At 38.1% G+C, this 20,254-nt stretch overlaps 1 protein-coding gene across 3 annotated transcripts in view; it reads right to left on the bottom strand.

Annotated features, from left to right (window-relative positions):
• Nucleotides 1-20,254, bottom strand: part of ABCB7 (ATP binding cassette subfamily B member 7) — a 158,626-nt gene that overhangs the window by 59,561 nt on the left and 78,811 nt on the right. For all 3 annotated transcript variants that reach the window (NM_001192783.2, NM_001368945.1, XM_010821824.4), the window contains exon 2: nucleotides 1,116-1,193. In NM_001192783.2, the coding sequence (NP_001179712.2) occupies nucleotides 1,116-1,193 (78 nt within the window). The remainder of the gene's footprint in view (nucleotides 1-1,115; nucleotides 1,194-20,254) is intronic.

The raw sequence follows: 20,254 nt of genomic DNA, 5'->3' as shown, positions 1-20,254 counted from the left end.
AATTAGTGAACAAAGGCATAGTTCTTTACAATCACAACTGTGTATCAATACTGAATCCTAAGAGTATCAGCTCAGGGCCAAGCTATGAAAGTGGAATTACAGAAATCAAAAGTACCTTCTTGTTCTCATCAGTTGAGACCCAAAAAATAATTGCCATAAATGGGTCACTGATTTTTGGATCAACAATCGTAAAGCATTTTTAAAGGAAAAACATCAAAAAGTAATATTTACTGTGACAATGTCATTTTGTGACTTTTTTTTCCCTTTAAAAGGCTAATAAGCTATATCAAGGGGTCTGGTAAATAACTCACAAGATAATGAGGTCATCAACAAAGCAAAATATTTTATATATTTATCAAATAAAAATAAATAGTAGTGTCTAAACAATGAGAAGATCAAGCACATTCTCTCTTAACTTAAAACTTTAATAATGGAAAACCTAATTCATATCTACAGCTTCTGCATAAATCAGAACAATGCCTTGTACCTTAATGGGAAATAACTGTTAAACAGAAAGAAAAAATAAAGGAAGTACTACTCAGGAGCTAGACTGTCTTCTAATTTTCTTGTCTTTCTATCTTAAGAGATTTATTTGTCTCATTTTAAAGCACTGAGAATTTTTAAAGGTGTCTTTCACTTACATTAGCAATGAAAATCAACCCTCATTAACATGTAAACTCAGCATTACCTATCCCACGGACTCTAATAAGCTTAGAGTCCCTTGATATTCTGCTATGTGAACATCTTCTAAGGTAAAAAGAAACTTTACTCACTTAAAAAATGTACAGCATTCCATACATCACATACAAATTACCAGGATAAATTTAAGCATCAACAAGCTGCCATTACATTTATAAAAGTTTTCTAAAAGCGTTACTCTTGTTGGCATTGATCTCGAAAGATTCAAATATATCTCTCCAGGGGTAGAAAAATATCAGGATTTCTTTCTCCATTTCCAGTAGCAGAAATATATCTTGTTATTCATCTTGCCAGTATTTAGAAAAAAAATGAAAAGGAAAATTATTTGAAAAATATGTAATATAAATTAGAAAATGCTCAAAGGGCTTACACATTTTTCCTAGCTATATGTAGAAGAAATGTCTGCTTCATCTTACCCTTGTAGCATCTAATAACTCTCTTGAATTGTCTTTTCCTAGTCTCCGCCATGTAGTATGTCTTAATAACTCTGAGATCTGCAGAAGAGAATAAAAAAAGAGGTCAGAAATTTCAGAGTGGACAGTTAATATTCAAATATTTCTTTTATAGCCCAGGTGCTGTGCTGTGCTTAGTCACTTAGTCATGTCCAACTCTTTATGACCCCAAGGACTGTAGCCTACCAGGCTCCTCTGTCCATGAGGATTACTGTTCATAAACATGCATAAACTAAAACCATAGCCAATATGAGAAAGATGCTTCTAACACATATCTAAAATGGCAAAAAATATGTGGTCCAGATATAAAGTAAATTATATTACCCATTAAAAGTATCAAACTGTACTTTCCATTTGCCCTCTTTCTCCCTAGGTTTCTCTTTGTTTCTGAAAGCCTCTGAAGTCTTCAACCCCATTTCTTAAATGGTTTCTCTGCCCTTATCAAACACTCCTCCCTTTACTGAACTTTATTATGTGCTCCTTCTTTAGTCTTAATTCTGAATGCTAAATTTACATAATGGTCATATGATCAGTTTTGTTAAGGTTTATAACCAGGTGATAGACTCTTGGGCCAATCTGTTGTGTTGATAATACTCCAAAAGTGGAGTTGAAAGAAAGCAGAAAAAAATAGACATCTCTAAAACGGACATGAAAGTGAAAGTGAAAAGAAAGTGAAGTCGCTCAGTCATGTCCGACTCATTGCGACCCCATGGACTGTAGCCTACCAGGCTCCTCTGTCCATGGGATTTTCCAGGCAAAAGTGCTGGAGTGGATTGCTATTTCCTTCTCCAGGGGATCTTCCTGACCCAGAAATTGAACCCGGGTCCCCCACATTGCAGGCAGATCTTTACTGTCTGAGCCACCAGGGAAGCCCCAAATGGACATACATCCTTCTAAAATGCACCATCAATTTAGTGAAGAAAAATTTGCATCTTAGGTTAAGAATCTCCCAAAAAGCAGGTAATACGTGGGCTTTCCCTAAGCTACAAATGAGTTGTAGAAATGATTAATGTTTTCATATAAAAGTCAATGCTGTACACTGCAAAAGAGCAAAAACAAACCTCAACCAAAAAAACAACCTCCATACACACACAAAAAAGCTAATCAAATTATTGAGAAAATTAGTTGCTTTCTAGAATGTAACCAGTAGGAGCAGTTTCTGTTTGTGTCTACTTGTAAATAGGGACTTCCCAGGTGGTGCAGTGGTAAAGAATCTGCCTGCCAATGCAGGAGATGCAAAAGAAAAGGTTCAACCCCTGGGTCAGGAAGATCCGCTGGAGGGCATGGCTACCCACTCCAATATTCTTGCCTGGAAAATCCACAGACAGAGCAGCCTGGCAGGCTACAGTCTGGGGGGTCGCAAAGAGTCGGACACAACTGAGCATATACTTGTAAATATATAGGCATTCCCTAAATTATAAAAATTTCAAAAATACTAATAGCTATTTGCACTGTCTTGCCAAGCCCAAGCTCCTACAACATGCGATGCACCCTCAAATCTGTACAAGACTTCTATTGTGAATGATGCCTTTCTGGTGCTTATGTCAATTGTTCTCCTTACAGCTTTTTACCATGCTAAGACCTCAAACAAGCTTTACTCCCTCACTGTCCTATTTTTCATAACCCCCCAGTTCAAGTAACTATAAATCAAGTAAGATATCGCACATGTTTACACATGCATATACAATTTAATCTTCTTTGCCTTTCAAAATTTGCCCTGTTATCTCATGGTGACTATCTATCTTCTTTATTCTCTCTCAAAACACTGCCTCTATATTGTCAATAAGCAAAAGATAAATGTTGCTGATACACTCAAATTAACAACAAAAACATACTTTCTAAAGTGACATTAGTCAAAATAAAGACAATTTACCATAAAATCTACGTAAGCCCCTGAAAGTACCCATAAAACCCCTTCAAATTTTCTAGCTATCTATCCTTCTCTAATCAAACCATATTTCCCTTATGCATCAGGATTCAATGTAAATACTTTCTAAATGTCCATATTCACAAAGAACTTCATACTAAAACAGCATTGTAAAATTATGAACTATTTCAGGCATATAAAAAGCTCGGAAAATAATGAATACAATATGTATTCACTACCCCACCTAAGAAATAACAGATAAAAAGAAAGACCTTGACATGCTCCTCTACAATGTCATCTCTTTCCTGATCCCCAGAGAAAATCATTTAAAACACCTTTCATTGCAAAAGCAAAAACAACAGTCACATAATGTGTTAACTCCTTTTGAGGGCTAGTCCCATCACTATTTAAAATATAATCTCTACAAAAAAAATGCTCTGATTTCCAAACAGACTTACAAACACTTCTGAAACAATGTATTTGTAAGTTAGGGATTACCTCTACTATTAAAAGGACTTCCCTGGTGGCTCAGATGGTTAAGCATCTGTCTACAATGTGGGAGACCCGGGTTCGATCCCTGGGTTGGGACGATCCCCTGGAGAAGGAAATGGCAATCCACTCCAGTTCTATTGTCTGGAAAATCCCATGGACAGAGGAGCCTGGTAGGCTACAGTCCATGGGGTCGCAATGAGTCAGACACAACTGAGTAACTTCACTTTCACTTTCTACTATTAAAATGCTGGAGAAAAGAGTTTATAGCAAAAAAAATTACTTAAAAATGGAGAAGGCGAGAGAGGGGACATATGTATACCTATGTCTGATTCAGGTTGATGTTTGGCAGAAACCAACACAATTCTGTAAAGCAATTATCCTTCAATTACAAATTAAATAAATCTTTTAAAAAGTCAAAAAATGAAGAAGGGCAACAAGAGAAAACAAGATGATTAATTCTTTAAAACTTGATTAGAAAATTAGAGGGTTGAACTAGATGCTCTAAGGTCCCTTTTAACTCTAAAATTCTGTGATTTTTATGGAATAAAATGATAATGCTGCAGTTATTAACTGAATTTTAAAAAGCTTAACTAGGATTATACTTATTTCTTCAACAAATCTAGCATCTGATTTTATTTATAACCCCACCCCTCAAAAGATACACACAAAAATAAACCATATATTACTGAAAATAATAGTCATGACCAATGTACACAGATACTATACAAATGCAGTATACTGGAAATAACAATCTGCCAGTCTGATTGAAGAGGCAGACAGGTTAAAACACTGGAGAGTCATGTTTATTTTACCTAAAAAAGAAGAAATTCTGGCAGAGCCTAAAAGTCAAAGATTCTGTGGCATCCAAGCATAATAATGTATGCTCTCATTTTGATCAGCACTATTTGTCCACTAATTAATATAAATATTAATCTTTGACAGTTGCATAGGCACAATATTTTACTATGTGTAGACGTTCAATTATTACTTACAAAAATATTATCAACACTAAAACCATCAACCTAGTAGACAGAACTACCTCCATGTAATGAGACTAAGACTCAAGCAAGCAAACCTATCTCAATTACATTTTTCCTTTAAGATAAAAATTACATTTTACTAAAAAATAATCCTATTGGGCTTCCCTGGTGGCTCAGTGGTAAAGAATCCCCCTGCCAATGCAGGAGACACAGGTTCAATCCCTGATCTGGAAAGATACCACAGCCGTGAAGCATCTAAGCCCGGGCACCACAACTACTGAGCCTGTGCTCTAGAGCCTGAGAGCCACAACTACTGAGCCCCTGCTCTAGAGGTCACCATGCCACAACTACTGAAACCCACTCGCCCTAGAGAACAAGCTGTGCAAGAGAAAAGCCACTTCAATGAGAAGCTTGTGCTCCACAACTAGAGAGTATCCCCTGCTCACTGCAACTAGAGAAAAGCCAATGCAGCAATGGAGACCCACCACGGTGAAAAAATAAATTAATTAATTAAACCAAAAAAAATCCTATTATATATTGTTTTTAGTGACTATTAAATATGATTGTATCCTTTTTATTTATTTGCTGCACAGTCTTTAGTTGCAGTGAGTGGGGGTTACTCTCTAGTTGTGGTATGCATACTTCTCATTGCAGTGGCTTTTTTTGTTGCAGAGCATGGGCTCTAGAGTTCTCAGGCTTCAGTAGTTGCAGCACATGGGCTCAGCAGTTGTGGCTCCTGAGTTCTAGAGTACAGGTTCAATAGTTGTGGTGCACAGGTTAAACTGCTCCACAGCATGCGATATCTATCCCGATCAGGGATCACATTGACAGGAGACGTGGGTATGATCATTCTTTACCATTGAGTCCCCAGGAAAGCCCAAATGTATCCTTTTTAGAATAGTTATTTTTCATAATACAAGTTATGTTCAGTGTTTATGGCACTTTCAGTTCAGTTCAGCCGCTAAGTCGTGTCCGACTCTTTGCAACCCCAACGAATCGCAGCACGCCAGGCCTCCCTGTCCATCGCCAACTCCCGGAGTTCACTCAGACTCATGTCCATCGAGTCAGTGATGCCATCCAGCCGTCTCATTCTCTGTCGTCCCCTTCTCCTCCTGCCCCCAATCCCTACCAGCATCAGAGTCTTTTCCAATGAGTCAAATCTTCCCATGAGGTGGCCAAAGTACTGGAGTTTCAGCTTTAGCATCATTCCTTCCAAAGAAATCCCAGGGCTGATCTCCTTCAGAATGGACTGGCTGGATCTCCTTGCAGTCCAAGGGACTCTCAAGAGCCTTCTCCAACACCACAGTTCAAAAGCGTCAATTCTTCAGCGCTCAGCCTTCTTCACAGTCCAACTTTCACATCCATACATGACCACAGGAAAAACCATATCCTTAACTAGACGAACCTTTGTTGGCAAAGTAATGTCTCTGCTTTTGAATATGCTATCTAGGTTGGTCATAACTTTCCTTCCAAGGAGTAAGCGTCTTTTAATTTCATGGCTGCAGTCACCATCTGCAGTGATTTTGGAGCCCCAAAAAATAAAGTCTAACACTGTTTCCACTGTTTCCCCATCTATTTGCCATGAAGTGATGGGACCAGATGCCATGATCTTAGTTTTCTGAATGTTGAGCTTTAAGCCAACGTTTTCACTCTCCTCTTTCACTTTCATCAAGAGGCTTTTGAGTTCCTCTTCACTTTCTGCCATAAGGGTGGTATCATCTGCATATCTAAGGTTATTGATATTTCTCCCGGCAATCTTGATTCCAGCTTGTGCTTCATCCAGCCCAGAGCTTCTCATGATGTACTAATAAGCAGGGTGACAGTATACAGCCTTGATATACTCCTTTTCCTATTTGGAACCAGTCTGTTGTTCCATGTCCAGTTCTAACTGTTGCTTCCTGACTTGCATATAGGTATCTCAAGAGGCAGGTCAGGTGGTCTGGTATTCCCAACCATTAACAAATGTTAAAAAAAATTCTTAGCACAGAGGCCTTGTAAACATAGATGGCATACTGGACTTGGCCCAATGGCCATTAACTGCTGATAACCTGCTCTTGATGATTTCTAAAATCCCTGCAGCTTCTAAGGATTCTCACAATGACACAGCAAAACAAAACACTTCCAGAAAAAAATCACTATCATAAAAAATAAACTCACGAACAAAAATTATCCACAGAATTCCCCCTTTTTTTTAATCAATTTTCCTTTTTGTCTACCAATTTTTACATCTCTGAGGGCGTAACATCAGCAGCAGGCCTATTTAGTAGTTTGCACAAAATTCTTCATATATTTGTTTAGGCAACTTCTGTGAAGAAAGTTTAGACTTCATTCCCCATTCATATAAGAAACTCTTTGTCATCACAAAACCTGTTAACTTTTTCATATGTTTCATCTAAGTGATGGGAAATTCCATGCTGTTTACTAATAAAGTAATAAAGAATTACAAGGCATTTGCCAAATTCAGGGCAATAAAACCTAATGACTCAATGTTAACAGGTAAAAAAAAAAAACAAAAAAAAAACAAAAAAACACACAAAACTTCAGAACCAGTTCATTTTTAAATCATGAAATTAGGGAGAAAATACACAAAGAGAACCTTATCATATTAAAAGTAATTCACCAAGGGCATATTTTAGAGACATTTAATTAGTGGATTATTTCACTGGGCTGACTTCCAAGAACTTTAGGAAACTGGTATAAATCTCTGTGCTTCTAAGATTCCTAGCCCTATTGTGTTTGTGCACAGAATGGAGACATTACTACACACAGTGCAGCTGCAATGCTGACATAATATGAAAGAAGTTGAGAAAGTAGAATTGGACCTATTTTTTGCTACTTTACAGTTTCAGCTTCCATGTTTTTATATTTATTAATATGGACTTTGGAGAAAATTCTGAAGTACATTTCTTAACTCTAAGTTTCATTGTGGACAATGTGAATCACTAGCAAATCTGACACTTTTGTTTAGTAATATTTTTGTATAAATGCTCTCATTATGTTTGCTGCTTTTTACGGATATATCAGATTGCCACTGGTGAGCAAATTACCTGGGGAAATTACACAAAACTCATACAGGATAGAGTTTTCATTTACTTGCATCATTCTGCAAGGCTCACTTATGCAGGTCGTATACAAAATAGTTTTCTTTATGTGCATTCCAAAAAAATCTAATAACAGGCAGTCCTTTGGTAGAAAAGACATAATCTTTGCTTATAACATAGGTAAAGATTTAAAATATTGATATAAACATAAAACCAACTCCCAGACATATAAATGATACCTAAAAAGCTTCAGATGACCACTAGATGAAAAAGGTATTTTAAGGAAGGTATTTGGTTTTGTGTATTTTAAATCCCTTCAGATTTATTCATATTTAGTTTCTTTCTTGCATGCTAAAAGTTAAGTTCTACTATAGAGGTTGGTAAACACACACAGTTGGGGCTGATAGCAATCTGCCATTCCCTTCAACATAGGTGTCTCCTCTTTATCGTTTTGCTACCTCTTTTTTTCTCTCTTATAATGTGCTAGTAGATTTTTCTTTCTCTTCTATCTGCCTATTTTGTTAACCATTAGTTTAGTTCTTCTCGTGGCACTCAAACCTGAGAAGGTTGCTAGCCTCTACTCCATTATCTCCTCATGGTCTTATCGAACAGAGACAAGATGGAGAACACAACTGTAATATTTCTGATAACAAAATTATTGTACAAGAAAACTTAGTTTTACAGAAGAAAAAAAATGAACCTTTTCAAAAGATACTTCACCCCTTCAAATATACATACACAAAAATTTCTTAATTTTGCTGTCTTTCATTTATCTCTTTGAGCCCTGAAAGCTGTTAAAGAGTTTTTTTCTAAAACTATCCACTCTTCTTCTCACTTGCACTTTGAAAATTCATAAGGTGACCATAATTCATACAATGGCTAGAACATTTATTCTCATATAATGTCAGGAAGAAACTAACAGCTCTCTTACAAATATTTTACGGGCTTTATTTTTCCAAATGTCTTCAAGAGAAGCAACCTAGAGCCTTAAAGTCACTTTAAAACTATTTCAAGAGTAAACAAATCTTGCTCTAAATCGCCATATTAACATTCTTAAGTTGGATACACAGTTGCAATACAAAAAGGTTTTTATCTTACACACCGTACACAACAAATTTAAATAAGTGTTCATTACGTTTTCGAAGTTTATAAGCTAAAGCTAACAGATATGGGCAAAAATATCACAGAAAGACCAATGCAAAGGTAGGATATAGCTTGATCACCTTTCCACCGTCATTCACCCAAAAACACCCTTAAATTTTAGTTCATTCCTTGAGATGCGTAGCCCAGAATAGAACAGAAGATTAGCTGAGGGCCAGAGTACTTAGCATTTTACCCCTTTTTGTATTTTAATTTGGATTTGTTTGCTGAGATACTTTTGCATTATGGAGCAACATGGATTATAAGCAGCTATACTGTCTACAGCCATACCACCCTGACTTCACCTGATCTTGTCAGATACTGGAAGCTAAGTAGGGTCTGCCTGGATAGTACTTGGATGGGAGAAGCAGCTTTACTATAACCATTATAGTATAATCTTAACTATAACCATAATAAGAAGCACAACAGCTACCATTCACTAAACAATCATTATTTGGCTGGCCTTTTGCCTAATACTACATTATCTCATTTAATTCTCACTACATGGACATCACCAGATGGTCAACACCGAAATCAGATTGATTATATTCTTTGCAGCCAAAGATGGAGAAGCTCTATACAGTCAGCAAAAATAAGACTAGGAGCTGACTGGCTCAGATCATGAACTCCTTATTGCCAAATTCAGAGTTAAATTGAAAAAAGTAGGGAAAGCCACTAGACCATTCAGTTATGACCTAAATCAAACTCCTTATGATTAAACAGTGGAATTGAGAAATAGATTTAAGGGACTAGATCTGATAGATAAGAGTGCCTGATGAACTATGGACAGAGGTTCAAGACATTGTACAGGAGACAGGGATCAAGACCATCCCCATGGAAAAGAAATGCAAAAAAAAAAAAAAAAAGGCCGTCTGGGGCGGCCTTACAAACAGCTGTGAAAAGAAGGGACATGAAAAGCAAAGGAGAAAAGGAAAGATATAACCATCTGAATGCAGAGTTCCAAAGAATAGCAAGGAGACATAAGAAAGCCTTCCTCAGCGATCAATGCAAAGAAATAGAGGAAAACAACAGAATGGGAAAGACTAGAGATGTCTTCAAGAAAATTAGAGATACCAAGGGAACATTTCATGCAAAGATGAGCTCGATAAAGGACAGAAATGGTATGGACCTAACAGAAGCAGAAGATATTAAGAAGTGGCAAGAATACACAGAAGAACTCTACAAAAAAGATCTTCACGACCCAGATAATCACGATGGTGTGATCACTCACCTAGAGCCACACATCCTGGAATGTGAAGTCAAGTCGGCCTTAGGAAGCATCACTAAAAACAAAGCTAGTGGAGGTGATGGAATTCCAGTTGAGCTATTCCAAATCCTGGAAGATGATGCTGTGAAAGTGCTGCACTCAATTATGCCAGCAAATCTGAAAACTCAGCAGTGACCACAGGACTGGAAAAGGTCAATTTTCATTCCAATCCCAAAGAAAGGCAATGCCAAAGAATGCTCAAACTACCGCACAATTGCACTCATCTCACACGCTAATAAAGTAATGCTCAAGCCCGGCTTCAGCAATACGTGAACTGTGAACTTGTAGATGTTCAAGCTGGTTTTAGAAAAGGCAGAGGAACCAGAGATCAAATTGCCAACATCTGCGAAAAAGCAAGAGAGTTCCAGAAAAACATCTATTTCTGCTTTATTGACTATGCCAAAGCCTTTGACTGTGTGGATCACAAGAAACTGGAAAAGTCTGAAAGAGATGGGAATACCAGACCACCTGACCTGCCTCTTGAGAAACCTGTATGCAGGTCAGGAAGCAACAGTTAAAACTAGACATGGAACAACAAACTGGTTCCAAATAGGAAAAGGAGTACGTCAAGGCTGTATATTGTCACCCTGTTTATTTAACTTCTATGCAGAGTACATCATGAGAAACGCTGGACTGGAAGAAACACAAGCTGGAATCAAGATTGCTGGGAGAAATATCAATAACCTCAGATATGCAGATGACACCACCCTTACGGCAGAAAGTGAAGAGGAACTCAAAAGCCTCTTGATGAAAGTGAAAGAGGAGAGTAAAAACGTTGGCTTAAAGCTCAACATTCAGAAAACGAAGATCATGGGATCCGGTCCCATCACTTCATGGCAAATAGATGGGGAAACAGCGGAAAGACTGTTAGACTTTATTTTTTTGGGCTGTAAAATCACTGCAGATGGTGATTGCAGCCATGAAACTAAAAGACGCTTACTCCTTGGAAGGAAAGTTATGACCAACCTAGACAGCATATTAAAAAGCAGAGACATTACTTTGCCAACAAAGGTCCGTCTAGTCAAGGCTATGGTTTTTCCTGTGATCATGTATGGATGTGAGAGTTGGACTGTGAAGAAGGCTGAGCACTGAAGAATTGATGCTTTTGAACTGTGGTGTTGGAGAAGACTCTTGGGAGTCCCTTGGACTGCAAGGACATCCAACCAGTCCATTCTAAAGGAGATCAGTCTTGGGTGTTCATTGGAGGGACTGATGCTGAAGCTGAAACTCCAATACTTTGGCCACCTCATGCGAAGTGTTGACTCATTTGGAAAAGACTCTGATGCTGGGAGAGATTGGCGGCAGAAGGAGAAGGGGATGACAGAGGATGAGATGGCTAGATGGCATCACCAACTCGATGGACAAGAGTTTGGGTGAACTCTGGGAGTTGTTGAGGGACAGGGAGGCCTGGCGTGCTGCAATTCATGCGGTCGCAAAGAGTCGGACACGACTGAGCAACTTAACTGAACTGAACTGATAATCCTACAGGGTATTGACTATTATTACTATTCCCATTATACAAACTAGATACTGAGGCTCTGAAAGACTACCATGCTCAAATCCATACAGCTAGTAAGTGGTGGAATGGAGACGGACATTTCTGACATTATCAGTACTAACAATATCAACATTGTCATTGGATCTAGTGAGTTTACTCTAGATCATGGGAAAAGCAAGAGAATTCCAGAAAAACATCTACTTTTACTTTATTGACTATATCAAAGCCTTTGTGTGAATCACAACAAACTGTGGAAAATTCTTAGAGAAATAGACATACCAGACCATCTTACCTGCCTCCTGAGAAATCTTTATGCAGGTCAAGATGCAACAGTTATAACTGGGCATTGAACTACAGATTGGGGCCAAATTGTGAAAGGAGTACATCAAGGCTGTATATTGTCACCCTGCTTATTTAACTTCTCTGCAGAGTACATCATGAGAAACGCTGGGCTGGATGAAGCACAAGCTGGAATCAAGATTGCTGGGAGAGATATCAATAACTTTAGATATGCAGATGACACCACCCTTATGGCAGAAAATGAAGAAGAACTAAAGAGCCTCTTGATGAAAGTGAAAGAGGAATGTGAAAAAGCTGGCTTAAAACTCAACATTGAAAAAACAAAGATCATGGCATCCAGTCCCATCGCTTCATGTCAAATCGATGGGGAAACAATGGAAACAATGACAGACTTTATTTACTTGGGCTCCAAAATCACTGCAGATGGTGACTGCAGCCATGAAATTAAAAGACACTTACTCCTTGGAAGGAAAGTTATGACCAACCTAGACAGCATATTAAAAAGCAGACATATTAGTTTCCTGACAAAGGTCTGTCTAGTCAAAGCTATGGTTTTTCCAGTAGTCATGTATCCATGTGAGAGCTGGACTATAAAGAAACCTGAGTGCTGAAGAATTGATGCTTTTGAACTGTGGTGTTGAAGAAGACTCTTGAGAGTCCCTTGGACTGAAAGGAGATCCAACCAGTCCATCCTAAAGCAAATCAGTTCTGAATATTCTTTGGAAGGTCTGATGCTGAAGCTGAAGCTGAAGCTCCTATACTTTGGCCACCTGATGCAAAAAACTGACTCATTGGAAAAGACCCTGAGGCTGGAAAAGATTCAAGGCGGGAAGAGAAGAGGACGACAGAGGATGAGATGGTTGGATAGTACCACCGACTCGATGGACATGAGTTTGACTAAGCTCTGGGAGTTGGTGATGGACAGGGAAGCCTGGCGTGCTGCAGTCCATAGTGTCACAGAGTCAGACATGAATGAGCGACTGAACTGAACTGAACTGAATTTACTCTTCCTGATGGATAACCCTGAAATGCCTAGGTTAATTTTTCTGTTGTTAACAAGGAAGACATTCCATTGTTTGTTTGCTTTTTTTTGGGTAAAAAATATCAGCACAACTGTGTGTTAAACATAAAGGGCAACATCACCAAAAGTGGCTTTTGGTGGATGTTGGTGAAACTTCACAAAAGTGTACGTGCACTAAAACAATGATTAAGCTGTCAAAAACTGACAAAAACAATTTTTCTAAAACTTCTGGAATCAACCAAAAAATGTACAGCAAGTAGGGAATTGCATAATGAGGAAAGAAATTGCTAAATTTCAGCAGAGAACATTATGACATTTGTGCATACTCACCTACCATATCCCATTCCCCAGATCAGAGGTATCTCTCATTCCTCATATGGCTGGCTGCTACCAGAGGTTGAAATGTGAGGCTCCTTGCTCAAATAATTATGGATGTGTTTTTTAAACTGTCTGGCAGCTTGCTCAGGGGCTTACCTTGTTGTGCATCCTTCAGAACTCTCTTCGGGCTGGAAGTGTTTAATGTTGTTTATTGTAAAGCATATAAAATACACATACTAGCTGCAGATGCCTGGAGCAAGAGATAATGGGGCAAGCAGGAGAAAGAATATAAGTCTAGGAAGAGAGTCTGGGGCAGGAGGTACATGGGAAAATAAGGACTTCTTGAGAGTAGAAATGTTATATTTTTAAAAAAGTAATGAAAGATAAATAAAGGAACACAAAAGTATATTAACATTATTTAATATGATGTGGATAGTGACTGCAGCCATAAAATTAAAAGATGCTTGTTCCTTGGAAGAAACGCTATGACAAACCTAGACAGCACATTTAACAGCAGAGACATTACTTTGCCAACAAAGGTCCATATAGTAATAGCTATGGCTTTTCCAGCGGTCATGTATGGATGTGAGAGCTGGACCAAAAAGAAGGCTGATTGCTTATTGGCCTTTTGGCTAAGATCCCATGTAGAAAGCTGGCTGCTAAAGAATTGATGATTTTGAACTGTGGTGCTGGAAAAGACTCTTGAGAGTCCCCTGGACTATGAGGAGATCAAACAAATCAATCCTAAAGGAAATCAACCCTGAATGTTCATTGAAGGACTGATGCTGAAGCTGAAGCTCCAATACTTTGGCCACCTGATGCAAAGAGCTGACTTATGGGAAAAAACCTTGTTGCTGGGAAAGATTAAACACAGGAGGAGAAGGGGACGACAGAGGATGCAATGGTTGGATGGCATCATCAACTCAATGGACATGAGTTTGAGCATCCTCCAGGAGATAGTGGAGGACAGGGAAGCCTGCAGTCCTTGGGGCTGCAGAGAGTCAGACACAACTGAGTGACTGAACAACAACATTGACCAAAACACTTTTATGAGAATTCCATAGTACAGTGAAGAAGCTGAAGTAACCCCCAACAAGGACAAAGTCAAGAACAATGCAATGAAACAAAATGACCAAATTCACTTTATCTACATGAGCCCCTCCCCCAACCCAGCAGAGCTCAGTGCCAAGACAGATTACTCAGACTTGCAACTTCTCCTTCAGGGGAAAAGAGGGCATGCAACCTGTCACCCACATCTCAGAACTACAGAGTGCTGCCCAAGGTATTGGATTCTCTCTCAGCTTACTCAGAATGCTGATGGACCAGAACAGTTTAGATGCTTGCAGGCAGCTATGAACATAGGAAACCTGGCATGGCTTTGTGTAATTGGAAGGAGGCATGCATCCTGAGGCTTCCCTTCTGACAGTGAAGGAGAGAAGTGCAAGAAACATGTGTTCAGTATACAACTTTCAGAGTGCTGCCCAAGAGAGTAGTTTCTATCTCCCCTCATTTGAAGCTCTGACAGAACCAGCCTAGTTTGGATTCCTGGCAAATGCTGAGAATGATGGTAAGTGGAAAAGCAGTGTGCTGTGGGTAGCATACTCAGCTTTATTAGAAGGTTCACAACTTGAGACTTCTACTTTTGAAGGGAGAGAAAAGAGTGGACCCTGCATCCAATATTCTGATTTTTCAGGGGGCTGTCCTAGAGACTGGTTTCTGTCTTGACCAACTCAGAGTGTAGATTAGACCTGGCATATAATAGATACCTGGTACAGCTAAAAACAAAAAAACTACCTTGATGATATACAACTGTTTCAGAGAACCAGCAATACAGCATACAGACACCAGAGCAAGCAAGAGATTATGAGGTTCTGAAAAGAGAAACCAACAAATCACTCTAATTAGAAATCTACAAACACAGGTTGCCAGAATTTTGAGCTGGGATGACTGGTGTAGGTCTTTCCCTGTCAGTGCCAGCACATAAAAGACTAGATGACATGGCTATTTCTTCAAAGGTGCAGATATCAATACAAAGCTAAAAGGAACACAAAAAGGGGGGAATAAGGTCCAATCAAAGGGACAAAATAAAGCTCCAGAAACTGATACTAATGAAATCAAGGTGTATGACTATCCTGACAAAAAGTTCAAGATAACTGTCATAAAAATGCTCAATGAAAAAATTGCTCAATGAGGTTGGGAAAATTACAGATGAATGAGACTATCAAGAGAGAAAATATAAAAAAGAAAATAAATTTGGAGATATTTAATACAAAAACTGAACTAAAAAATTCAATGCCTGGGTTCAACAATATATGCAATATGTAATATATATGATCAGATTTGACCATATAGAAGAATCAGCCAATAATGAAGAAAGGTCATTTGAAATTATCCAGTCAGATTAAAAATGAAAAAGAATGAAAAAGAACACAGAAGGATTAAGGAACTTAAATGACCACATAAAATGAATCACCCTTCGTATTATGGGAATCTCAGAACTAAAAGAGAGAGAGAAAGATACATAAAGGGATTATTTAAAGGATAAGAGCTGAAAACTTGTCAAATCTGGAAATGGAAATGGACAACCAGACTCAAGAAGCCTAAAAATGACCACTAAAGATGAATCCAAAGAAGACTCCAAAGAAGTTCACATCACGACATTATAATCAAACTATCAAAAGTCAAGGACAAAGAGAATTTTTTCCAAAGTGAGAATTTTAAACACAGAAAGATTAAAGTGACTCATCACATAAAAGGGAGCCCCCAACAGGACTTATAGCAGACTTCTCATCAGAAACTTCACAGACCAGAAGGGAGTGAAATGATGCATTCAAATTGATGAAAAGAAAAAAAAAAATGCCTACCAAGAATACTATACCCAGTAAAACTCTACTTCAAAAAATGAGAGATAAAGACTTACAGATAAACAAAAACTGAGAGCATTTGTCAATGCTAGACCTGATATAAGTTATCATAAAGGAATTCTTCAAGTTGAAACAAAAGGACACTAAACAACAACATAAAAACATGTGAAACTATGAAGCCAGCTGGGAAAAGTAAAGACATAGACAAAGAAATGCTACAACAATGTAAAAGTGGTACAAAGATCACTTTTTCTAGTATTTGAGTTAAAAAAAAACCATAAATAATAACTATAAAAAGATATAATTCTGATATCAAAAATATAAAGTATGTGGGAGATGGTAAAACTAGCTTTTATAAATGATCAATGTGAAGTTGTTATTAGCATAAACTATACTGCTATGTTTAATGAAAGTTCATGATAACTACAAAGAAAATGCCTATAGAATATACATAAAAGAAAACAAGGATCAAAAAATATTACTACAAAAAACAAAGCAACCAACCAAACACAAAGGAAACAAGGAAAGTGGGACAAATGAGCTTTAAGACAGAACACAATTGACAAAAATGGCAATGGTAAGTTCTTATCTATCAGTAACTACTTTAAATTTTAATAGACATTCTCCAACCAAAAGACATAGAATGGCTAAATGGATTAAAAAATCAGTATCTAACTATATGCTGTCTTACTAGATACTCACTTTAGACTTAAAGACACATTTAGGCTAAAAGTGAAAGGACAGAAAAAAATATATTCCATGAAAATGGTAACTGTATCAGACCAAATAAACTTTTACCCCAAAACTGTCATGGGAAACAAAGCAGGACATAATATAATAATAATAAAAGTTTCAATTCACCAGGAACATGTAACAGTTATAAATATATATATACCCAACATTAGAGCACCTAAATACATAAAGCAAACTTTCATAGAAATAAAGGGAAAAATACATAGTAACGTATTAACAGATTTTAATATCACACTTTCAATAACTGATAAACATACATATATTCAACATGAAATGAGGGAATGTGAACACTACCACAGACCAGATGGACCTGACTGACAAATGAAATTGTTTCACCTAACAGTACCAGAACAGACATTCTTCTCAACTGCACAAAGAACATTCTCCAGGATAACCACGTATTAGGTCAAAAAACAGATCTTAACAAATTTAAGAAGATTAAAGTCATACAAAATATCTTCTCTGTTCTAAATAAACTGAAATTAGAAATTAATAGGAGAAGGAAAATACAAATAGAAACCACAGTAAAATCACTTTACACCTGTTAGGAATGGTCATTATAGAAAAACAAAACAAACAAGAAAACAAGTGTTGGTGAAGATGTGGAGAAACTGGAACTCTGTGGACTTCTGACAAGAATGTAAAATGGTGCAGCTGCTACAGAACACTATATGGAGGTTTCTCAAAAAATTCAAAATTAAACCACCATATGATCCACCAATCCCAGATCTGAGTATTCATCCTTAAGAATTGAAATCAGGTACTTGAAGTTATATTTGCATGCCCATATTCACTTCAGCATTTTCAGTATTGCCAAAATTCTGGAAGCTATCTAAATATTCATAGATAGATAACTAGATAAAGAAAATATGATATATCCAAATGGTGTAGTATTTTTCATCATTAAAAAAGAAATTGGGAATTCCCTAGCAGTCCATTCATTAAGAATCCATGTTTTCACTGCCTCGTGCCTGGGTTCAATCCACAGTTGGGGTACTAAGATCATAGAAGCCATGTAGCATGGCCAAAAAAAAAGGGAAAAGGTATCTTGTCATATGTGATGACATGAATGAACCTGGAAGATATCATGCTAAGTAAAATAAGCCAGTTGCAGAATGACTAATATTGCATAAAACTCCTTATATGAAGTATCTAAAGTAGTCAAACTCACAAAAGCAGAAAGTAATGTGGTTATCATGGACAGGGAGAAGTGGGAAATGGAAAGTTGATGCTCAATACACATAGTTTCAGTTATGCAAAATGAAAAAGTCCTAGAGATTTCTCATAAAAGAGTGCAATTAAAATTAACAGTACTGTACTACACACCTAAACATTTTTTAAGAGGGTAGATCTCAGTCTACATGTCTTTTTTTAAAAATCACGATAGAGGAAAAAATAGTTTAAAAACTTATGGAGGAGACGACAACACAGTAGAGGCATAATATTTTCATCTCGAATTCTCATATTACAAACAGATAACTATACAAAACAAAGAACAGAACTTATGAACAAAATACACAACAAAACTAGGACACAGTAAAGTCCCCTTGCACCTCATAACACAACCACAAGGAGAGTTTGGTTCAGCAACATGATCTGCATGGTAATGGCAATTCCATTGCAATAAGCAAATACCATATGCAGACCTGAGACCAGGAAAATACCATACAGTACTCACCAGAAAACACATCGGCCAAATAAGGAACAATAGGTGAAACTGGAAGGGCTTTGGTCCATTCCACTAGTGGATGAATGCAAAGAGTATCCGATAATTAGTTCTAAAGGAGGTGGAACAGCCTAATCCCATGAATGCTAAAAACTGACCAACAAAGGCTCCTTTTGAAGACACAATTCTTAACCCTGGTGGTCCAGTGGTTAAGAATCCACCTGCAAATGCAGGGGACCCACGTTTTATTCCTGGTCCAGAAAGATTCTCCATGATGCAAGAGAACTAAGCTATGTGCCACAACTACTGAGCCCACACTCGAGCCCACAAGGCACAATTACTGAGCCCATGTGCCTGAAACTACTGTAGCTGGCATGCACTACAACCTGTGCTCTGAAACAAGAGTAGCCATTACAATGAGAAGCCTGCGTGCCACAACTAGAGAGCAGCCCCTGTTCACCACAATTAGAGAAAGCCTGCATGCAGCAACAAAGACCCAGTGCAGTCCAAATAAATAAAAAAATAAATTAAAAAAAGACACATTGAGGACAAACTGCATGAAGTGGAATTAAAATTGAGCAGGACTAGGGCAGAAAGGAAAAGAAGACCCAGACAAAGGTAACAATGGGAGAGACCAAATATCACCAAAAAAAAAAAAAAAAAAAAAGTGAAAAAAAATTTTAAAAAGCTCCACAAAGTTAGAAAAGCTAGCTGAACCAAACTTCCTTCTAAAATCTGAGCCAGAACAGTGTGGATATTCCTTAAAAAACTGGAAATAGAACTGCCATAGAACCAGCAATCCCACTACTGGGCATACACACCGAGGAAACCAGAATTGAAAGAGACACGTGTACCCCAATGTTCATCGCAACACTGTTTATAATAGCCAGGACATGGAAGCTACCTAGATGTCCATCAGCAGACGAATGGATAAGCAAGCTGTGGTACATATACACAATGGAATATTACTCACCCATTAAAAAGAATATACTTGAATCAGTTCTAATGAGGTGGATGAAACTGGAGCCTATTATACAGAGTGAAGGAAGTCAGAAAAACACCAATACAGTATACTAATGCATATATATGGAATTTAGAGAGATGGTAACGATAACCCTATATGCGAGACAGCAAAAGAGACAATGTATAAAACAGTCTTTTGGACTCTGTGCAAAAGGGCGAGGGTGGGATGATCTGAGAGAATAGCATTGAAACATGTATATTATCATATGTGAAACAGATCGCCAGTCCAGGTTCGACGCATGAGACAGGGTGCTCAGGGCTTGTGCACTGGGATGACCCTGAGGGATGGGATGGGGAGGGAGGTTCAGGATGGGGAACACATGTACACCCATGGCTGATTCATGTCAATATATGGCAAAAACCACTACAATACTGTAAAGTAATTAGCCTCCAATTAAAATAAATTAAAAAAATAAATAAAATCTCAGCCAAAGTAATTTCATATGAAAATCAACAGATGGGCAGAGTCAAGATGTCAGTGAGGGAAGACACGGAATCTGTGCCACAGCTAGGATACCTAACAGGCACCAGTGGGGAACTTCCTGCAGATAAGTGGACAAGAAGAGACCCAGAGAGAACAGGTACCAGGTAGGAGGAAGTGGAGAAGCTAGAGGCCTGGGGACCAGTGATTGAGGAGCCGCTGGAGGAGGGTGAGCAGTTTTGGTACTGAAAGAAATTTGGGTGCCTGGGGTAGTTTGGGCACCTTTGGGCCCTGGGAGCAGGCTGTCTGCTCACCTGGGAAGGGTTGTATCCTTGGGGATTGAAGATCTACTGGGAAAAGCCCAAGGGGTTCCCGCTTTCACTTTGCAGGAGTGAGAGGCTGCTGGGGAAGGGGAGTAGTTTTGATGCCATAAGTGTTTTGGGTGCCAGGGG

The sequence above is a fragment of the Bos taurus genome, chromosome X (assembly GCF_002263795.3).
Source record: "Bos taurus isolate L1 Dominette 01449 registration number 42190680 breed Hereford chromosome X, ARS-UCD2.0, whole genome shotgun sequence".
NCBI classification, from domain to species: domain Eukaryota; kingdom Metazoa; phylum Chordata; class Mammalia; order Artiodactyla; family Bovidae; genus Bos; species Bos taurus.
Note: the sequence above shows the minus strand (reverse complement) of the source record. Positions and strands in the feature narration are given on the sequence as shown.